Below are 22,426 nucleotides of genomic sequence, written 5' to 3' on the forward strand. Positions count from 1 at the left end.
AAAGTCTGCAAATTCCCTATGTCTTTATTTATGAGGTCCATTATGATCCTCTCCATGGCTTTGCAGATAAGGCTTGTCAAGCTAATGGGCGGTAATTTCCAGGGTCGGTGGAGGCACCGCCTTTGTGAAGTGGGACCACAGTTGCAGTGCGCCACTCCCTGGAGTACGTATCCAGAGGTAAGACTATGATTAAACAGCTGTCCTAGCTGTGGGTTTAATTCCTCGTTGAGTTCGTGGAGCACACAGCCGGGGACACCATCAGGTCCCATGGATGCTGTGTTTTTGCTTTGGAGAGAGCAGTTCTCACTTGGGCGTTGGAGATGTTTGGGGGCTGCAATCGCTTGGTATAGATATCTTTCCTTTTGGGGGAGGGAGAAGTTTGCACTGAACCTGTCAGCCAGTATGTTGGCAATGTCTGTAGGATCAGTAATCTTCACATCATTTTGAACTAGTTCTGAGCATATCTGGGAGTTTCCTCCCAGGTTTCTAACATAGCTAAAGAAGGCCTTATGATTGTCTTTTGAGTCTTTAGCTATTTTTCTCTCAAAATTTGCTTTGGATGATTTTATGAGAGCTCTTAGTTTTTACTTATAGTGATCAAGGGTGTCTTACCTTTTAAGGATTTTGCTCTATCTTGTAGTAGCTTCCTCCTTTTGTTGTGGAGTTTGTTTATGGCTGGGGTCCACCAGACTGGGCGCTTGCCTTTGGTACAAAGAGTCTTTGTTTTGCTTGGGATTGCCTTATCCATGCAGTCCTGCAGGTGCTGGTAGAAGGCATTTGTAAGTGATTCAGCGGCTTGAGTACTGTTTTCCGTCGGCTCGGGGGCCTTAAAGGAGACCACACTAGTCTTTAGAAGTGTGAAGTCGGCTTTCGAGAAGTTCTTTACTGTGGTCTTTTTTATTTCAGGTGGGGGTGGGATGAGGACCTCCAGCGAGATTAGTTTGTGATCTGATCTCACCAGTGAGGGGTATACTTCCGGTGTTGAACAGTGACCCTCCTGCAGTTTGATTTACAAATGTGCAGCATTTCCATCAGAGCCGGGACGCAGGCTTCCCTGTAAGCCAGGCACAGGTCAGTCTTTAGTAAGCTGTAGGAGACAGAATACAGTGACAGGGCTTTGAGCCTTTCTGCATAAGACTTGTTTTGTGTACCCTATAATCTCTTGGTGAGAAACCTTTGTGCTCTCTCCAACTGTTGCAGGTGTCTGGTGAGGTTCATGCAAAAAGGAGCATTGTACTCAATTAGGTACTACTGTGGATATGTGGTGGTCAAAGTACAGATTGTTATCAACCTGAGTACTCAGATCATGTACCACTAGGCTACACTTAAGGGGGAGATGTCTCTAATGTTAATTAGCAAGGATGTCAACTTTCCCAAAGGAAATAATAATGTATTTTATCAATTTAACTTTAATACATGGCTTTGGCACTAATCATTTGTCTGTGTTAACCCTGTCTGCAGTATATTAACATCATTGGAGGACTGAATGATTGCTCCCAATTTGCAGTGGTCAGCAAACTTGGTCAACCACAGGCTGTCCAAGTTTGCCTGTACTCCTGAGAAATAAATTCTAAACAGTAAGGGGTCCAGCACAGAACCCTGTGGTATGCCACTGGTGACTGGTCTTTGGCTAAAGGTGAAGTCACCCACTCTTACAGTATGTGTCCTGTCAGGGAGCCAGTTAGTTACCCATCTGGTAATGTAGAGGTTAATTCCCAAATGAGAGACTGGGAGACTTTCTCATAATACCTGAGTGGGGAATCATTTCAAATGCCTCAGCTAGGTCAAGATAGATGGTATGCTCTGTCTTTCCCTCATCCAGGGCCTTGGTGACTTTCTCGAAGAAGTCAACAATGTTTAACAAGCATGATCTACCTTTAACGAATCCGAAATTGGGTTGGGTCCAGAGTCTGGAGATTACCTATGGCCTTGTTAATAAGGTCCATAATGATTCCTTCCATGGCCTTGCACATGAGGCTAATCAAGCTTATGGGCCTATAATTCCTAGGTTCGGTTGATGGTCTCAATTTCTGCAGATGGTTTTCCTCTACTGCCCTCCATTCCACTGCAACATAACCAGTTCTCAGGCTATGATTAATCAGGGATCCAAGTGGGTCTGCTAGATCATGTTTTAAGTTGTTAAAATAGTGACCTGGGATGTCGTCTGGTCCCACTGATGCTGTGTTTTTGGCCTTGGAGAGCACCAAGATGACTTGCTCCCTTGAGATAATAGGTTGAGGAATGGTGGCAGTTATACTTTGGGGGAATGACTGCAGGGGAAAACGGTGAAATCTGCTTCAAATCTGTCAGCTAGCAGGGTGGCTATTACCTCCAGCTGACTATGAGTGGTGCCATCTACAACCAGTTCAGCACATAGCTAGGTATTCCCTTTTAGATATTGGATGTTGTTAAAGAATGCCTTGTGATTATCCTTAACTAGCGTGGCTATTTTTGTTTCATAGTTAGCTTTGGAAGACTTGACAAGATCTCTAGTTATAGTTTGTTTAAGCTAGATAGGAATTTCTTCCTCTGCTGAACAAGTTCCCTCTTGTTCGTGGACAGTAGTTTCTTTCTGTTGTACAGCCTGTTTATACTAGGGGTCCACAAGGGTGGCTTGTTTTTCTCTGGCAAGACCTGATTTTAATCCAGTCAGGTACAGCCAATTCTATACAACTGCTTAAGTTGTTATACAGGCTATTGGTGTACTCCTCTGCATAGCAGTTTGCATTTAAGGGGACTTTGAAATCTCTTATACCATCACTTAGCAGGAGGTTAATTTGTCTTACAAAAATTCTTAAGCATTTTTGAACTTGATGGGGTATCTGGTCTTATAATTACATCAAATGAGACTGATTTATGGTCCAGTATTATCAGGGAGGACATCATACAGGGGAGTGCAATGTTCTCCCAGATTAGAGTACTACGTCCAGGATATTTGAGCCTCTTGTGGGTGTGCTGACAAGCTGTTCCAGAGCATTTGCATTCACAAAGCCCAAGAACCTCTGAGCCAGCATGTTATTGGCTATGTATGTTTCCCAGTCGATGGTAGGATAATTAAAATTACCCATGAGTAAGTTGTTGGGCTGTATGGCAAGTGAATCCAGTAAGTCCAGGTATGCGGTATGCTTTTCCTGTTTCATGGTGAGGGACGTATAGGTAGCTATGATGTGGTAGAGGGCTTGGCTTATAGTTAACTGGATGGGTCCCCTACACATGGTCGACATTTCAGTATGTCGAAGACCATATGGCCGAGACCATATGATTGACATTCGAAATGTTGACCATGCAAAACCGGCATCTCCGTACAGTGTGGAATTGAAAGATTTCCATCTTCCGCACTGTGGTGCGATCTCGGAGTTGGTATATTTAAGTTACAGGGGGGGCAGAGTCCCCCATGGGGGCATAGCCACCCTGCTACCAGTATGAAGGTAAGTTGTTGTGGGTTTTTTTTTATTACATGGTCGACATTTCGACTGTCGATCATATGGTCTCTGTCATATGGTCTTCGACATTCTGAAATGTCGACCATGTATAGTAGACCCAATTGGACATGGAGCAGCTCAAGACAGTCATACTGTTTGACCAGCCTCATGGTGGATTTATCCTTAATGAAGATGGATACACCTCCTTGCTTTGGTCCTTTTATGCTCAATCTGTGGTCAGAACGTATGGAAGGCATTGTAGCCCTGCATGTCTTGGATGATTTCCGCACCTCTGAACCATGTCTCGTGACTGCACAGATGTCAGCATCTTCCAAAGTGAGGAGAGCTTCCAGAGAGTGCAGTTTCTTGTTTAGACTCCTAGCATTAAGCAGCAGTACCTTGAGTTTATCTAGACAGGATTTTTGTTATGTTGAGAGGTTGGTTATTTTGACACTGCCTAAAAAAGGCACAGTAGGGTTGGCTAATGCCTTTACCAGTATCTGAAAGCAAAGAAGAAACAGATGCAGACCATCTCTGGCAAAGCAGCGTTGTCTGTCAACCATGTCTTCCCAGGCTGACAGATCTAGCTCTAAGACAGACTTTGCATAACCTGAAAATATCTAAACATTTAATCCAAAACTCATTTCATTTATAAGACAGTTAAATTAATCACACGTGAAAAATGAAGTACACTATAGAGAATTAATGCTAGTGTGGTTTACTGTATTAGGATAGTACAAATTACAAAGCATATTAGTCTAGTGTGCAATTTGTACCTTGTTAATGCCCACACAGAAGTATGTGTCTGTGCATCAGCAATGATTGTGTGGTGTTTTATCTTCTCTACAGTTGTGCAACCCTGTTAAGTACAGGGGTTTGGGGAGTGCAAGGGGGCTTTGCTCCTGCAAAAAAACTTTTGGAAGAATATTTGCTGTATATGAAATTTTAGATGAAACGTGTCTTAGATTATAGTTTTAGATGTTTTGCGATTAGATTAAAAGTTTTATAGATTTAATGCAATATATTGATACATGCACACAGACACACACATATACAAAGATGTAATGTAATATACTGATACATACATGCACACAGACACACACACATATACAAACACACACACACGCATGCACAAATAATATATCTATATCAGATTGTCAAGCTCCATTATATTGAACTGCGGCTTGATGAACCTGATACATCTACTCATTATCCAGCAAAACTTGGGGATGGATTTTAAGGTATGTACTGTCAGGGGAAAAATGTGACACTCTTCCTATTTCCACTATCAGCAACATATTGAAGGATCAGAGGTCAATGTAAAACTTTCATTAGTCCATGATTTCATGAAATATGTGTGCATGTGTGTATATCTATATCTAATTTATATATATAATGTATATACATAGCTATATCTATCTATATATTTGCACACACACACACACACACACACACACACACACACACACACATACATACATACGTACATATATAAATCAAATTAATCATTGTAAACATTGTTATGTAATCGTGTTATTTCCTTTACTCAAATCTTCTTGTGAAAACTGCTGTAATAACTATACTTGCTCAGCATTATTTGACATGTGACATTTTAATTTTTGCCCAACCGGCCCATGATGCAGTTGAAAAGAGTCTGCTGACCACCCCACTTAGGGTGAGGAAAATGTGATAAATACATATGCATTCACATATGACAGCTATATCTGTTTATAAAATATATACACAGACAAATAAATATAAATATGGACTTAATATATATATATTTATATAAATATATATATATATATATATATATATATATATATATATATATATATATATAAACACATATATGTCTGCATATATAGATTTAACACTAAACAAACAGCCATAAACTAAATAAAGAAAACTAATACAGCTGTAAATATAAAGAGCACTGGCTCAAGGTGACTTGGTCACATCAACTAATGCAGACAAATGGGGAACAGGTATTTGCCAACACTAAGTGATTTGAGGACCTGGCATATTCTGACTTAGGTCAGGGACCCATGCTAACAGTTGGAGGGGTATGCCCACTCTCACTGGCCACTGTCTGTCTGCCACAAAAAAGTCCTGCATCTGTAAGTTACGGGTTGGTAATTTGCCAGACTACATTACTTGGAATAGTTCTTTTGAGTAAAAGCTGCTTGTAAAACCAATTAACCTGTGAAAAAGTGAACTAAGGATTGCTAAACTGAAAATAGGTTCCCTGATGAATGAAGCTTGCAAGGGCAGTCCAGGAAAGCCTACTGGCCTTGGATCCACAGTTTATAGGTTCGTAGGTTCATACTAGGCTATCTGCCCTGGGGCAATTATAAGCCTAGCCCGATTCTGTATGGCTTACGCCACCCCTTGATTTGAGTATACTGTGCCCTTTTTAAGGTTTAGTTTACTGTGCCTCTGTCTAATAGTGACACGGGAGTAATCCCTGGGACAAATCTACGATCCCCCACCCACCTATCGAGATTCTTCTTGAAGAGATTCAGTGAGGTGCTCTGCCTCACATGAACTGGAATTCTATTCCAGAGTGAAGGGAGCCTCTGGGTTATGAACCTGTCCCTCCAGCAAGTTCTATTTATTTCTGTGCTGAGGTTCAAGTCCCTCGAGCGTGTGGCTCTAAGGGATTTAGATTTACTGAGGTGGAGCATGTCCATTAATTCTGGATTTGACATAGCTTTGTATGTCAGGCATAGATCGCCTCGAAGTAGGCAGTATGCAACTGAGTAGAGCTGGAGTTTTTTTAACCGAGCAGCATATGGCATCTGTTTGAGACCCTTGATCCTCTTGGTGAGATACTTTTGGGGTCTTTCTAATTGCTGCAGGTGTCGGGTAAAGTACATCCCAAAAGGGGCATTGTATTCTATGATGGGCCTGATGAGGGATGAATAACGGGGCACGATTACCTCTCTTGAGCTAGATGTGAAACCCTTCGTGATGAGGTGGGCTATGTAGAAGGTCTTTCTAACCACTTTGGCAATGTGGTTTTCAAAGGAGAGATTGCTATCAACTTGGGTCCCCAGGTCCCTAATAACTTTCTCTGTACTTAATGGGTTTCCGCCTATGTGGTAATTTGTGGGCACATTGTTTTTGCCAAAGGGTATGACTATACATTTTTTGGCATTTAGCTTTAAACCATGGCGCTGGCACCAGTTATCTGTCTCTGTGAGACCTTTTTGAAGGATGTTTGTGTCAGCTGGAGAGTTGATTATGACACCCAGTTTGCAGTCATCTGCGAACTTGGTGAGCCATAGTCCTCCCACGTTTGCCTGTACCTCGGAAAAGTATATACCGAACAAGAGTGGTCCCAGGACAGAACCCCGTGGGACGCCACTTGTGACCGGTTTCGAGTCTGACATGGCTCCAGCAACTCTCACTCTGTGGGTTCTGTCTTTGAGCCAGTTTGCAACCCATCTTGTGACATAGGGGTTTATATTTAAGCTGGATAGCTTATCTATGATGCCCGAGGGGGGTATTGTGTCAAATGCCTTTGCAAGGTCCAGATATGCTGTGTGGACTACCTTCCCTTCATCTATGGCTTTGGTGACTGTTTCGAAGAAGTCAACCAGGTTCCGAAAGGCAGGATCTGCCCTTGACAAAGCCGAACTGGGTAGGATCTAGTGTCTGTAGGTCCCCAATGTCTTTGTTTATGAGCTCCATGATGATCCTCTCCATAGCCTTGCAGACTAAGCTAGTCAGTCTTATGGGGCGATAGTTTCCAGGGTCCGTAGAGGCTCCACCTTTATGGAGTGGGACCACTGTTGCCTTACGCCATTCTGTGGGCACATATCCTGTAGTGAGGCTGAGATTGTATAGCTGTTTTATTTGAGGGATTAGATCCTCTTGGAGTTCATGTAGGACGCAACCTGGGACGCCATCTGGTCCCATGGAAGCAGTGTTTTTTGCTTTGGAGAGGGCAGCCTTCACCTGAGCATCAGAGATGTTTGGGAGGCAGCCCTCTGCCAGGATAGATACTTGCTCTTTTGGGGAGGGGGAGAAGTTTGCACTGAACCTGTCTGCCAGGATATTGGCGATGTCTGTGGGTTCAGTGTATTTTTTGTCATTTAGAATCAACTCAGAACAAGTCTGGGAGTTGCATCCCAGGTTCCTAACATAACTGAAAAAGCCTTATGGTTGTCTTTGGTGTCCTGTGCAATTTTTCTCTCGAAGCTGGCCTTGGAGGATGTTATGAGGGATCGTAATTTTTTGCTAGTACTGATCAGAGATGCCTTCCCTATTGGGGATTTTGCTCTATCATGTAGTAGCTTCCTCCTTCTGTTGTACAGTTTATTTATGGCAGGGGTCCACCAGACTGGACGCCTGCCTTTGGATGATTGGGTCTTGGTTTTGTTTGGGATAGCATGATCCATGCATTCCTGGAGATGTCTGTAGAATGCGTTTATACAGGATTCTGCAGTTTGGGCCGTAGTTTCCACTGGCCCTGGCGCCTTGAAGGATTCCACCTCGGTTTTGCGAAGTGAGAAGTTCGCTTTTGAGAAGTTTTTCACTATGGTTTTCTGGGCTGGGGGTGGGGTCGGGATGTGGACATCCAGTGAAATTAATTTATGATCTGATCTTACCAATGAGGGATATACTTCTGGTGTGGAGCATAGAGTCCCCATGTTGGTAATGATCAGGTCTAGTATGTTGTCCCCTCTTGTGGGAGTGGTGACTAGTTGTTCCATAGCATTTGAGTTTATAATTTCCATGAACCTTTGGGCTAAGGTGCTGGGGCTTGAGTAGTGCTCCCAGTCAATGTTTGGGTAGTTGAAGTCACCCAATATAATGGTGTTTGGAGAGTTCTTCATGTTCTCCAATGTTTTCAGGAAAGCCGAGTGGGATTCCTGACTTTGAGAGGGTGGTCTGTAGGATGCTATAAACTGAAAAGCAGTCTTGCCCACTGTTAGTTGCACATGGATAGTCTCCGATACTTTGTGCAATGCCACTAACCTGGAGGTGTGGATATCCTTGATAAATATGGAAACTCCCCCTCCTTTTGTGGTTCGGTCCGGGTTTTGGGGCCGAAAAGCATGATATGAGGTACAGCCTGGTAGTGCTGGGCAGCTCTCTGGATCCTTGAACCAGGTTTCTGTCACTGCACAGATATCGATGTTCTCCATACTGAGGAGAGCTTCAAGTGCGTGCATCTTGAGGTTAAGACTTCTGGCGTTAAGCAGCATTACCCTTAGTTTCTTGTTCCTTGTGCTGTCTATGGGGGTGGGTTTGACTTTTGAGCCTTTCCTAAAAAAAGGCACTATGGGGGTGGCAAGAGCCTTTGCCAATATCCAAAAGCCCAGTGGTGACAGGTGCAAGCCGTCCCTAGCGAAGCAACGTGGCTTGTCGAGCATGTCATCCCAGGCTGACAGACACTGGATCCCCTTTGAATGACACCAAAATTTTAGCCAATTGTTAAAATCGATCATTTTGTCTTTGTACTGTGGCATCATTCTAGGTGAGGGTAAGATGCTGCTCAAGGTCAGGGTCATACCAGCCTGGGCTACATGATCAGAGAGCTCCTCTATGTCTCTTTTCATGTAGTCCAGGGATGTACGTCTCAGGTCATTCACACCAGCATGTACAATGACTGAGTCATATTTGTATTTGCTTTGGAGTGACCTGAGTGCTTGTGTTATGTGGCGGATCCTAGCACCTGACAGGCAGCTCACCGTGACCTTCTCTTTATTCAGCCTGGTGAGCGGGACGTCAGTGTGTCTGACAATAGAATCACCTATTACAAGAGTATCAGGTGTGTTATTCAGCCTTAAGGGCTGTGGCTGCTTGGCACACTGACTTTGTGGGCTATGTGTTGTGTGTGTTTTGTTTTGAGGTAGCGTTTGCTTGGATGTCTGCTTTGGAGGTCTCTGTTGCTTAGGTTGATTTTTATTTAGAGCCTCCGAGTATGTTTTTGTGTATTTATGTGTTTGGTTCGCTGATGTGGTGGGACTATGTGATACTGGAATTGTGTTGTGTGAGGTTACCTTCTCCTCCTGACTGGTTACACCAGTTTTGAGATGAGAGAGCTCAGCCTCCAGTTTGGCTAAATAGTTGCATCTCTCACATATATTTGAACCTGTTTGGAGGAGGAGAGGGTTGTCCGTGTACCTGAGACAGTTGTAACATTGCCTCAAAATTCCCAGATTCACCAGCTGGACTGGAGAGGAAACCACTGACTGACCTTTGGACATGCTAGAGTAATATAGGGAAACTGAATTTAAGATGGACCAATAGAGGACAGGATAATCGTAGGGAGTATAAGAGTAAGTAGTGCTTATGGTTTAATAGTGCTAACTTGTAGGATTACTTAATTGGACCAGTGAAGGGCCTTAGAATGAGAATATGGTGTTTAAATTGAGAGATAGAGCATTTCTAAGGGAAAAAGTGAAGAGCAGACTTAGTGGAGCCAGGAATAGTTTAAATCCAATTAGCCGGCGGTGCCTGCTGTTGTGGAATGCACAAAAACGCGCAAAACTTGGCAAAAGAGGGTTTTAAGAGAGGAAGATGAAGGAGTTTGGAATTGACCCAAAATGGCCAATAAAACTACAGTTTCAAGTCAGTAACCACTCCCACAGGGGCAGGCTGGCTGCTCAATGTTTTTCACTGCCACTGATCAACAGAGAGACTTCCCTTTAGCCCAAGCAAAAAATGGCCTCCAAGAAACTTACAAACAGTTCAAGAACAGCAAGCCTGTAACTGAACTTTTTTAAATCTCAGAAAAGTGGGAAAAAAGGCAAGATTTTTTTTGTTTTTTTCAGAGATAGCAGAGGTTCACAAGTATCAACAAGTTATAACAGTGCAGTAAATGACCCCACAAAAGAGTGCTAGGCCAAAGACAGATAAAATGCAAGTTTTGAGAAAAAAAACTATTTTAAAAATAAGTGCAAACAGGAAATTCAGTAAACAGCTCTAGGTTGTGCTCTAAATACAGTTACTAATGCAGAAATCAAGTTTAACAAGCCAGAAAATGCTCAAAATAGGCGGCTATGCAGAAAAACTTAGCAAATAAACAGTGGAAAAATACTTAAAATCTCAAAAGTGGCATCTTTCTTCTCTCAGCATTTTCTCCTCTTGGTGGGTGCTTCACCAACAGCCAAAAAGCCTGAAAAGACGCCAATACCACGAGGCAACCAGGTTTTAAGAGAGGAAGATGAAGGAGTTTGGAACTGACCCAAAATGGCCAATAAAACTACAGTTTCAAGTCAGTAACCACTCCCACAGGGGAAGGCAGGCTGCTCAATGTTTTTCACTGCCACTGATCAACAGAGAGACTTCCCTTTAGCCCAAGCAAAAAATGACCTCCAAGAAACTTACAAACAGTTCAAGAACAGCAAGCCTGTAACTGAACTTTTTTAAATCTCAGAAAAGTGGGAAAAAAGCAAGATTTTTTGTTTTTTCAGAGATAGCAGAGGTTCACAAGTATCAACAAGTTATAACAGTGCAGTAAATGACCCCACACAAGAGTACTAGGCCAAAGACAGATAAAATGCAAGTTTTGAGAAAAAAACGATTTTAAAAATAAGTGCAAACAGGAAATTCAGTAAACAGCTCTAGGTTGTTCTCTAAATACAGTTACTAATGCAGAAATCAAGTTTAACAAGCCAGAAAATGCTCAAAATAGGCGGCTATGCAGAAAAACTTAGCAAATAAACAGTGGAAAAATACTTAAAATCTCAAAAGTGGCATCTTTCTTCTCTCAGCATTTTCTCCTCTTGGTGGGTTATTCACCAACAGCCAACAAGCCTGAAAAGACGCCAAAACCACGAGGCAACCAGGTTTTAAGAGAAGAAGATGAAGGAGTTTGGAATTGACCCAAAATGGCCAATAAAACTACAGTTTCAAGTCAGTAACCACTCCCACAGGAACAGGCAGGCTGCTCAATGTTTTTCTACTCAGAAGGATGACAGACTAGAAATGGTAAGATACAACCTTCAGAATCAGTGACAGACTCATGTCAATCAGACTACACTGTAAAGAAAGAACAGTCTTCATGATCTCAGCCTCTGCTCCTCAATCAGAGTGCAATGTCAAGGAAACGACAACATTCAGGCACCAAGTGCAAGTTCTTCTCAATAAAGTGGAAAAAATTAGATGCCTTCATAACAGGGAATCTAAATGGTCATTTTGGAAAAGAAAGAATGAGATATGAGGATTTTCTGAATCCACATAACTGGGGCAACAGGAATAATGAAGGAGATGCTGTTATAGACTTCAACTTGGCAAGTGGCTCAATTGTGAACATATGGCTTGTCAAGAGACACAGTCACAAGACTACATACATCAGTGGACAACATGCAACTCAGGTAAACGTCCCTCTAATAAGGAAAATGCACTGGAGTCAAATCACAGATTGCAAAGTTATCCCTAGTGAATCAGTCAGCCTCTAGCATAAATTACTTATGGCTATTAGCAGCAATCAGTGGTCAGAGATATTACAGCAGATATGATGAAGATACTGGGTACTTTAAAGGACAAATGGTTTCTGAGGGTACTCATTACAGTAAACAGAGAAAGGAACACACTAGATGATGGGAGAATAAGTACTCTAGTGCTACTGTACAAGAACAAAGTCAATATTCACAGCTGCAGGCAGTACAAAGGTAACCAACTCATCTCACAATGCAAGAAGGTGCTGGAAAGAATAGCTGATAAAAGAATATATACAGCTGTAAAAAGTAAGATGGGAGATGAGCAGTCTGGATTTGGATCAGGATGTAGTACAGCTGACCCAATGTGTGCAAGGAGACAGTTAGTGGAGAAAACGTTAGAGATGAGGAAAGAGTTAAACTGGGCATTCCTAAACTTGGAGAAAGCATATGACAAGGCCCCAAGAAAGCTCATTTGAGTAGCCTGCAGTGGCTCATAGTCAGGGAAATACTGGTAAAATTACTGCAAGCTATGTTAAGGCCTCAATAACACAAGTATTAACAGTATTTTCAATCATGGAGGTGTTTCCAGTGGGAGTGGGTATGCATCACAGTTCTGCTCTGAATCCACTTCTGTTCATACTGGTAATGAACTATCAGTAAATTGGTCAGAAGTAACAGATCAACAAAGTTACTGCATGCGGGCAATATGGCATTATAAGCAAACTCAGAACAGGACCTTCAGCAAACGACAGGAGACTGGAATGCAAAACTGCAAGTAAATGGCATGCAAACAAGTACAACTATGACAGTGGTAATGACAGCAAATAGAGGTAATCAGAAGAAGCTGAAAATTAAAACAGAAGGGAAAATACTGGAACAGCTGCAAGTATCTGGGCAGTATGGTTGTGAGAAGTATGAATGGGGAGATCAAAGCTAGACTCCAAGGTGCTGCAGCCAAGTGGCACAAACTTTTCAGAAGAATGACAAAAATGCTGAAACAGAATGTGTATACAACAGTGGTGTGACGAGTAAAGCTGTATGGTACAGAATTCAAGGCAGTGAGCACACAGCAAATGAGGATTAAGTTGATGGAGATGAAGTGCCTAAAACAGGTGGTAGGATGTTCAATGTGGAATGAATTAAGAAATCAGGACATTAAAGTGGAAACCAAAGTAGACCAAAGAAGGTCAAAGAGAACAAATTACTATGGTTCAGTCCTGTGTGCAGAAAATGAGAAAATAATTTGATAAAGCAGATTTGAGGGAGAGAAGAAGAAGGCAGGAGATGAGAATGCCCGGCCAAGTGACAGAAAGACTGTGTGAAAGATATCCTGAAGCAGGAGGACATGAATGTTGAAGAAGGTAGGAGTATGTGTCTGACACAAAGAGAGGTGGTACCAGTTGACATAACACCCCAACCCTCTGTAAAATCAGAAAAATGGGGGATGCTGCTGATGCAAAGAACATAAAGCTGATAATGCAAAAAAATGAGCTTTAACAAAAAAGTATTTTTGCAGGGTTGCAAGCCTCATTGCATTTCACACACTTCTTCACCTCTGAACATACTAGTACTCTAAAATCATGTAGCCTAGGAAGAAAAACTTTCATACCTCCAGAATTCATTGATCTCACTAAATGCAACAGGCATTTTCAATGAAAAATAAGAGTTGACTAAAAGAGTTTAACTATTCCTGTTTGAACACAAAATGGTGTAATATTTAGGAGGTATCATAAATACAAATATGAATATATATATATATATATATATATATATATATATATATATATATATATATACACACACACACACACACACACATATATATATATATATATATATATATATATAAACACACAGTGTGTGCGTATGTGTGTGTGTGCATAATATACATGCATAAATACACATACGTACATGTAATATACATGTACAGACACACCTACACTCATATATATGCATATGGAATACATGGTAGGTCTGGTGTGTGGTACATGAAATATGTAAATGCCTGCTTAAGCTATGAGTCATGAAAAAATCAGTTATCCGATCTGTGCTTTTTAGAGTAAATTAGCTTCACATTCAGTTTAATGAAATGTATTAATTATGCCATTTGCATAAGTTGCATATTCAGTGAGGATTTACATTATTTCCACTGCTTTTTATTATTGGAATGTTTTATGTGTGTGTTTTTACATTAGTTTTGAGGTCATTTTTAATCTTTAACAATATTAGGTAATGTAACATTATTCTAGTAACAGAGTACGGGTTATGTAAAGATCTATTTTTAAGGTATTTTTCTCTCTGCAACTGTCCATCAGCTGCCACCGGTGCTTCTCTTCATCTACCAAGTCTACAGGGCATTCCTAACTTCCCCAGACTTACTCCAACCCATGCTTGGGGTGAATGAGGAGAATGAGGCCTACCAACACAGCATCATAATGCTGCCAGGGCAGTTTGTCTCTTATGCCCTAGCTTCCTCATTTTTACCTGCACACACCTGTACAATCTATGAGCGAATGCTCAACAGAGACATATGGTGTACTCAGCTAATGCCCTCCACCTGTTCCCATTTTAGAACACACCTCCCTTATGTATCCTCAGCCTCCACCAAGGAGATAAAGCAAGGACCATGCAGGTGCACACCTTCCCCCACAGGATAAGCATGCCCATCCTTCCCACATTTACATGTACAACAATCACAAATATTTGCATTTATTTTAAAAATTTAATTTCAAATTTTACAGAAGATCAAGGGCCATTTGTTAAACACAACACACACACACATATCCACTCAACATCACACCCTCCACACTTGAACAGAATCAAATACAAACTCACCCATTCAGATATGTAGCTGGCTCATTTGGCTCTCGATGCCACTCCCTGATCTGGCATCCCTCAACTGTAAGTGGAGCAAAAAAAAAATTTGGTGTTTCTCACCAAGTGTTAAAGCCATAATACCCCATGCGCTCATGCACTCTTTACTCCAATTTGGTTCTCCTCATCAGGGCCTAAAGACCTAACCCACACATCCTAACGCCCTACATCCTCATGCTCCACTTGATAAGAAAAAAAAGGTCCTTACAAGTGATTTTCCTTAGCCCTACCTCTCATGCATGTCTTTATATCCTACACACTCATGTTCTAAGTGAGAACAAGGGAAAAAAGGCCCTTTCACTGATCTGGCAATGCTCTCTTCTCTAAGTAGGAGAAGCATTAGGTCTGATGCCCTCATGCTCTACTGTCTCATAGAAGAATGTCATGAAGAGCAAAAATAAAAAAAAAATACAGATTTCTTGATTTCACCCCCCTAACACACTGTACCCAGGGTGGCTATCCTCTCACCCCCCACCCCAGTTACACTTCTGTACCCATTCAACCCCTATACGTACATACACAGTATCTTCCTTAAAGTTTCAGTAGCAGATAATGAAAAAAAATAAATTAAAAGCTTACAATTGTTTAATTGAAAATTAATTATGTATCTGCTTGTCACTTCCTACACTTTTGCAAATCTGAGTTTAAAATACTTAATGCTGTAACAGCAGACAGAGTTTTGAACCTTCTATTTCCCAAATGTGGAACTCTGCCCCTTGCAATGTGTCAAAAACAGACAAAATATGACCACGTACTAAAAAAATAAGAAGCTCACATCTTTGCTATTAAGTGTTTCTTCCTACTTAAAACAGTTATTGTGATGTATTAATACAATTCAGTATTAATATTTAGTTACTATTTATCATGGATATTTATTAAAAAAATTCTAAGCAAGAGATGTGAGACAATCCCTTTATGTGTGTAACAGCATGGAACATATAATTTTTAAGACTCAAAATGAGGAACATTCCCTACAACAAGGTGTAGCTGAGAGGATGCCACCCATCCACTTTACCCAGTGCCCAATTAGTATGTGTGTAAAATTGCACACCCCACATAGGTTCAAAGATTAGTACTAGCCTAACTGCCCTTGTGAGCCATTTTAAGCCTAGCTAATTAACCCTTGTGAGACTCAAACCTGGCACCTTGTGTTTGCAAGGCAAACATCTTAACCATTAGGCCACCCTCCCAACGTTTGTGTAAATCCCTTCTCATAAAATCATTTCAGTTTTATTTTTGTTAACATAGCCATCATAGCTTTTTACATGCTGATATGTAAATAAATAAATCTAGATATGATGTTCCCCCTGTAAGGTGTCCCTCCTACAACTCATAGCACAAAAGGGTAATATGACTAAAATATGTCATGTAAAATGTTGCATTTTGCCATGTATTACATGATAACCGGCTACTTACAAAGGAACTCCTGCTCAAAATAGTATGGCTTACTCTGTGCTTTGCATACTTCTCTTTCTCTCTCATGATAAGGAAAAGAAATGCATATGTGGTGGAAGTTAGGCACAGTTACATTGTACAGATAACAGAGCTGGGTTGAGGCACATGTGCCACTTTTTATGAGAGGGGAGGTTATGAATAGGAAAAGCAATTGAAAGCGCAGAGGAAGAACAGAAAACTGCAAAACTGAAAAATGTGGAATATTTACTTAGAAGTAGCACTAGTAGCCTCAAATTAAAGTTTTCACATGTATGGAAGACCAGTTGTGAGTTCACACCGGTCAACCAAACATGCTGGCAAGTTGATTGCAACTAGATGGTTACTTAATTTATGTGAAAGATGGGGATGGACAGAAGTATTTATTTTATTTTTTTTTAATTTAACTGTAACCGTAACCCTATACTTAACCATGACCCTACACATTATGTTACTAAAAACCCTTTACTTAACAGCACCACTACGCAACACAGAAGAACACAGGACAGACACTGCACAAAAACATGCACAAGACTGAATCTATCCACTTACCTAACCCTTATACTAACCCTAACCCCCCTTACACTTGCATATTCACAATTGTTATAACACAGGCTCGAACTTCTTCACAAACACCCCTTTTTCATTCAAATATTAATTTTCCTGAACACTCCTGCTTACAATGCACTATGTAAAATTAAACTCTACCCCATATGTGATTCATTCAAATGAGCATTCACTCATTTGTGCTTTCTTTCTTTTTTAAACCCACGAAAACATATCTATGAAATGTGGATTCTACCTTTTGAGTTACACCTCTCTCTCTATATATATATGTATACGTATATATCTATATTTAATTTTAAATGTTATCTAGGCACAGTCCATTTTGATGAAGGCCCAGAATGAAACTGGTTCATGTACATACATATAAATGAAACAAAATGTAACTTATAGGTATCATATTCGGAGGAAAGTACTATAATAGTGGGCGTACGTAACACAAAACTGAAAACTTAATGAGTGAGCTAATACAATTAAGACACACTGCATATCTATGAGCACATCCTTAAACATTTAGCACAGAAATGAAGCAATCACAATTACGAATATGTACATAACTGTTACAGTGAATATCAGGATGAACTTATTTGGAACACAGATTTACATAGATTAAGGTTGTTCTAGTTAGTCTTGACCCATAAATTGGTAAGTGTGGCAGCAGATAAGAACAGTGTCAGCTACAATGGTTGCGAGTTTAATGCTTCAGATTAATTCCATTGATCATGCTTTGGTCTTTTAACTGTTAGGGTATGGAGAAGGGGTAGGTTATCTATGTTAATGAGTATATGCACAGTCTGGAAAATGTTAGGTGCTCTGTTAGCCTGGTATTACATTTTGTAGTGGATGTAAGGGATTTAAATTCTTTTAGGTTTGAAAGACACATTTCAAAAATTGCTATGGTCATCCATCCTATGTCTCTTGCAAAATTAGTTAGGAATCTGAATATTCATAAGTTCATAGTTTTGTGACAACCTTAAGGAAGTGGCTTTCAAATCAAGAAACTTGGATTGCAATTGTCCCATGCTGAAGCACTTGAATATCCATGTGCTTGCTGTGATCTCTTAATTGTGTGACAAGAGTGATAGTCTTTCAAAGTGAAGGAGAGTTTATTTCATTAAAGTGCTCTGAAATATGAGACAGGTAATAATAACACATGCTTACATTCTAAACTCTGGCAAGAAACTGCACAGTTAATTACATTACAAAGAAGTGTTGTCAGCTTAAAATCAATAATTTTGAAAGCACTCTAAAAGGGTTATACCACAACATCCCTCAAGTTTTATGCACAATCTCAGGATGGAATCAAATGGTCACTTTAATGTTCAAGTTCACCAGACCTGAAAGCTAGAACCTAGTCTTCCAAGCAGTACAACTCAAGCATGTTGCATAGTAGTCACTGCCTTCAACCTGTTACTCTGAAGGTGGTGGGGTCAAAAACATCTATGCTGGAACAGCGCGTGTGGAAACATAATGACACAATAGGCCTAATTTGTGTGCAAGACACAGGTAAATATAATCAAAGCATTATGACAGAAGTTCATCGTGTCATGGCTGGACTGCTTTATTGCCTTTAAACACTCACTGAACTGATGGCAACCTCTTTGAAAGCCACTATACTGTCTCAGAATTTGATATATCTCACCTTGGACACAAACAACTTACGAGATGAAATTGTGAAGGAGCTATAGGTGTATTTCCGTAGCTGCAAACTATTAACAGAATAGCTATGACTAGATTTCTATAAAAGCTTTATAAAAGGACAAAAAAAAATACTAGTCTGTTGTCAAAAAGAGAGCATCTAAACATGCATTAAGTCTCTAGAAACCCCCCTTGCCTCCCTCCCTCCCCTTATCTCTAGGGAACAGGTCATCACTGCCCTCTCAAAGGCAAAAAAAATACAGCCTCCATGGAACCCAATAACATCCCAGGCTGCATCCTACATTAACTCAGACATGAACTTTCTGCACCAATAGGCACCCTATACTACCAAAGCCTGAGTACCAGCTTTGTCCAAGCCAAGTGGAGGACAGCCACTGTCATTCCTTTACACAAATGTGGAGCGTCCACCAATCTGAGAAATTATACACCCATCAGCCTAAATAGCCTGATCTGCAAGGCCATGGAACGGATTACAATGGACCTCATTAACAGGGACATTGGCAACCTCGAAACACTCAACCCCACACAGTTTGGCTTTGTCAAAGGGAGGTCATGTCTGTTAAATCTGGTCAACTTCTTGAAGACAGTCACCAAAGCCATGGACGAGGGGAACATAGTGCACACTGCCTACCTTAACTTGGCCAAAGCCTTCGACACTATTCCCTACTCAGGCATAACAGATAAACTCTCTCAACTAGACATCAATCCATATGTTACCAGATAGGTAGCAAACTGGTTCACTGATAGAACCCACTTAATCAAAATGGGGGAAACCACCTCAAGCAATAGACCCGTAACGAGCGGTGTACCCCAGGGATCAGTCTTGGGGCCTCTGTTATTCGGTAAATACTTCTCTGAGGTGCAGGCCAAAACCAGTGGGCTATGGCTGACCAAGTCTGCAGATGACTGCAAGCTGGGTGCGGGCATCAATTCCCCAAGTGATGTGGACATCCTCCAAGAGGGTCTCACCAAAACAAATGACTGGTGCCAGAAATATGGCCTCAGGCTGAATGCCAAAAAATGCAAAATCATCCCCTTTGGGGTCAGTGACATCCCCACATATTATCACATTAATAACAATGTCCTAAGCACGCAATCAGTCGTGAGGGATTTTAGCACCCAGGTTGATAGCAACCTGACTTTTGACCACCATGTTGTTTTTGTTGTATGGAAAGCATTCTACGTGGCCCACCTCATAATTAAGGGTATCTCATCCAGGGACAAGGCGGTCATAACATCCCTGTATTCTTCCCCTATAAAGCCAGTTACTGTGTACAACTCCCCCTTCGGCATGTACCTCGCAAAGCACATGCAGCAGCTGGAGAGAACACAAAGGTTACTTACCAGAAGAATCCAGGGCCTCAGTCATCTGTCCTACACAGACGGGCTAAAAACCCTGTCCCTCTACTCAGTTTCATACAGACTCCTCAGAGGTGACCGCTGTCTGCCATAAAAAGCAATCTCAGACCCCGCCTTGATGGGACGGCTGCATATCTGCACGTCAAGCTCCACTCAAGTAACCCGCACATGCGACCTGGTCTGTGACATCAATAGGACTTGCTGGCGGGACAGATTTGTGTCCCAGAGACTCCCTCATCTGTGGAATTGACTGCCTCTCCACATCAAGCAAAGTACCTCATTACCCCTTTTCAAATGCAACCTGGATAACTGGATGGGAAACAGAAAATACATCCCTGGGATTCCACCTATGTCCCTTTTGGACAGGGGCTTTGGGTGCCGACTTGTCTAAACATGGGCTAAACTCTTGGCTAGGCTTATAAGGACCTCTGGGCCAAAAACCTACTAACTTCCTATGATCCTAAGAAAGTGAGTTGTTACAGCAAATATATGCATTCTTACTAATATGTATAAGACAGTTTTGTTGCAGTCTTGCTGAAGGAGCAGAATTCAATCACAGCAGTAAATCAAATTCATATTTTTACTATATTTGACAAAGCCGCACTGATGAAACATGGCACATGGAGCAAGTTTATCAAAAAAGAAAGAAAGAATAAGACGGCAGGTTGAATTGATATGGTCCCTGACAGTCACACCTTTTTTAAGATAATCGGACTTCTGCCAACAGTTTATATGTAGGACTATTTGAATGGATGACTTCACATAAATGCACCACAAATAATTAAAAGAGCCTGAAATTTTACGGTGCCACAGTTGCATGAAAACTTATGAAACAGTTGCATCTGTGATGGTGCCATATCCAAGTTTAGACTATCTAAAAAAATAAGTTTAACAACACACTCCTCTTCTTATGTCTTCTATTACTGATTTACGAGTTTCACTCCTGATGGAGACAATACTGCGGTGGTGGTGCTGCTGCTGCAGTAACGTTGTCGCTTCACAGTAACACGCTGTCCTGTTCGATTCTCAGCTAGAGCGTCTTCTGTGTAGAGACTTGCGTGAATGGGCGTACCTTCGTTGAAGGTTGTGCGTCAGGGCCGGCAACTCGGCACGTAAAAATCTACTGCCATCATTAGCGGACCGGAGTTCCTTTGTGGCGATCTCTAACCGGGAAAAGTCGAAAGACACAACAGCAACTCCTGATGGAGACCATCTAATCACATCACATCTTATGAGTAACTTAGTGTCCGATGCTGTCACGCATACCACTCAACTGCCCTTGATATTATACTCAATTTTAGATGTCACTCTTAATTTCTCTTAAAACTAGTGGCAGTTGGTGAAAAGGTGGTGAATTACACTTAATAAATAATGATAGTAATTAGAGGTCTAGGCTTTTTTTAGTTCAGAAAATGTATATTAATTCACATTCTATTATTTTATCAATGGTTCGAGTTAACAGTACTAATATTTTAAACGTGTCCCTGATTATTTCTGGATTTGTCCCTGAATGGCTGAGGACTATGGTATCAAGCAACTTGAAGCAAGTTTGATAATACGAATTTTGTCAGCTTTCGTTATAACTCCGTTAAAACATTCTTCCATACGAGCCTTTAGAAACACTTCAAAGACAATAACCACAATAAGGTTTCTACAATGTGTCTGTGCGTGTAGGTGCACACGTTGCGATTTGCAACGCGAATTAATTCCCAGTCCACATTCTTTATCCAGTGAAGTGAGAATTCGCACCACCACCCCTCTACGGTTAAAGCTAAATATAACAAAAGCGAAACCAAAGCTAAGCCCGAAAGTGAAAGTACTTTGTTATTTTCAATCAATAAATAAAAATGAAATTATACAACCAAACAACACAAAATAACAACGTTTGGCTTTCACAGTTATTATTTAGCTATCAGGGATTAAACACCATGACAGCAGCACATATCAGGTCGTGCAAGAAACTTTCATATAAGGAGCAAACCAAGAAAAGTATCACAATGGTTTTCTTTGCAGAAGATCGTGGCAAGCACCATACAACATTAGTTTACAGATGTATTGTTGCAAATTTCACCATTGCCCCTACTAGTTGCCTTTGGTTAGCAGCTGGAGAGTTCCAATGGCTTTTGATCCTTACCCCGGTGCTGACTTCGGCAGTTATCCACTCGGAATCCGGCGCCTCGTCCATGATCTCTACAAAGCTTTCTTCTACGTAAACGATTAGTGGTGAGTTGCTGACTGCCAGGAGCTGTCCAGCTTGATGATATGCATGGATCGCTTACTAGTGGGACAAGAAGCAAAACCTAAATCTCTAACCCCTACCCAGCAACTAATGACGTGTTACTTGTTTGCAAATCAGACCTCTAAATACCAAGAAGAAAACGCCCTTAGGTCCTTTTAACACTTGACTAATGCAGAACAGGAATCCCCTCCCTTGTTATGTGAATGAGAGCATGTCGAGGAATTGTAGGTACAGCTATATTGATGTGGGATCAGTAGCATGTAGCACAAGTGTTTGTGTAAAGGTAGACTAAGCATACCTCTCAACTGTGCAGATTTTTGCCTCGTATTTTTTGGTCTCTTACTCATAAAATCCGTGGTTCATAGGCTTTAGAAAAAGTATGCTAACAGAAATCCAATTATTCAGGCAACTAAGTTTGTGAAAACTATCATTAAAATCTGTCCCTATATTTTGGGCCTTTGTCTCCCTATTATTTTGGG

The 22,426-nt window shown here is 41.1% G+C and overlaps 1 protein-coding gene across 1 annotated transcript in view; it reads right to left on the minus strand.

The window, feature by feature from the left end:
* The window catches only part of LOC122811460 (proteasome subunit beta type-9-like), a 203,749-nt gene extending 181,756 nt beyond the window's left edge, over window positions 1-21,993 (minus strand). The window contains exon 1 of the mRNA XM_044083314.1: window positions 21,843-21,993. Coding sequence (XP_043939249.1) covers window positions 21,843-21,893 — 51 coding nt within the window. The 5' untranslated portion in view covers window positions 21,894-21,993. The remainder of the gene's footprint in view (window positions 1-21,842) is intronic.
* Window positions 21,994-22,426: the final 433 nt, after the last annotated feature.

The sequence above is a fragment of the Protopterus annectens genome, chromosome 9.part0, assembly GCF_019279795.1.
Source record: "Protopterus annectens isolate FY-2018-M chromosome 9.part0, PAN1.0, whole genome shotgun sequence".
Taxonomy (NCBI): domain Eukaryota; kingdom Metazoa; phylum Chordata; order Ceratodontiformes; family Protopteridae; genus Protopterus; species Protopterus annectens.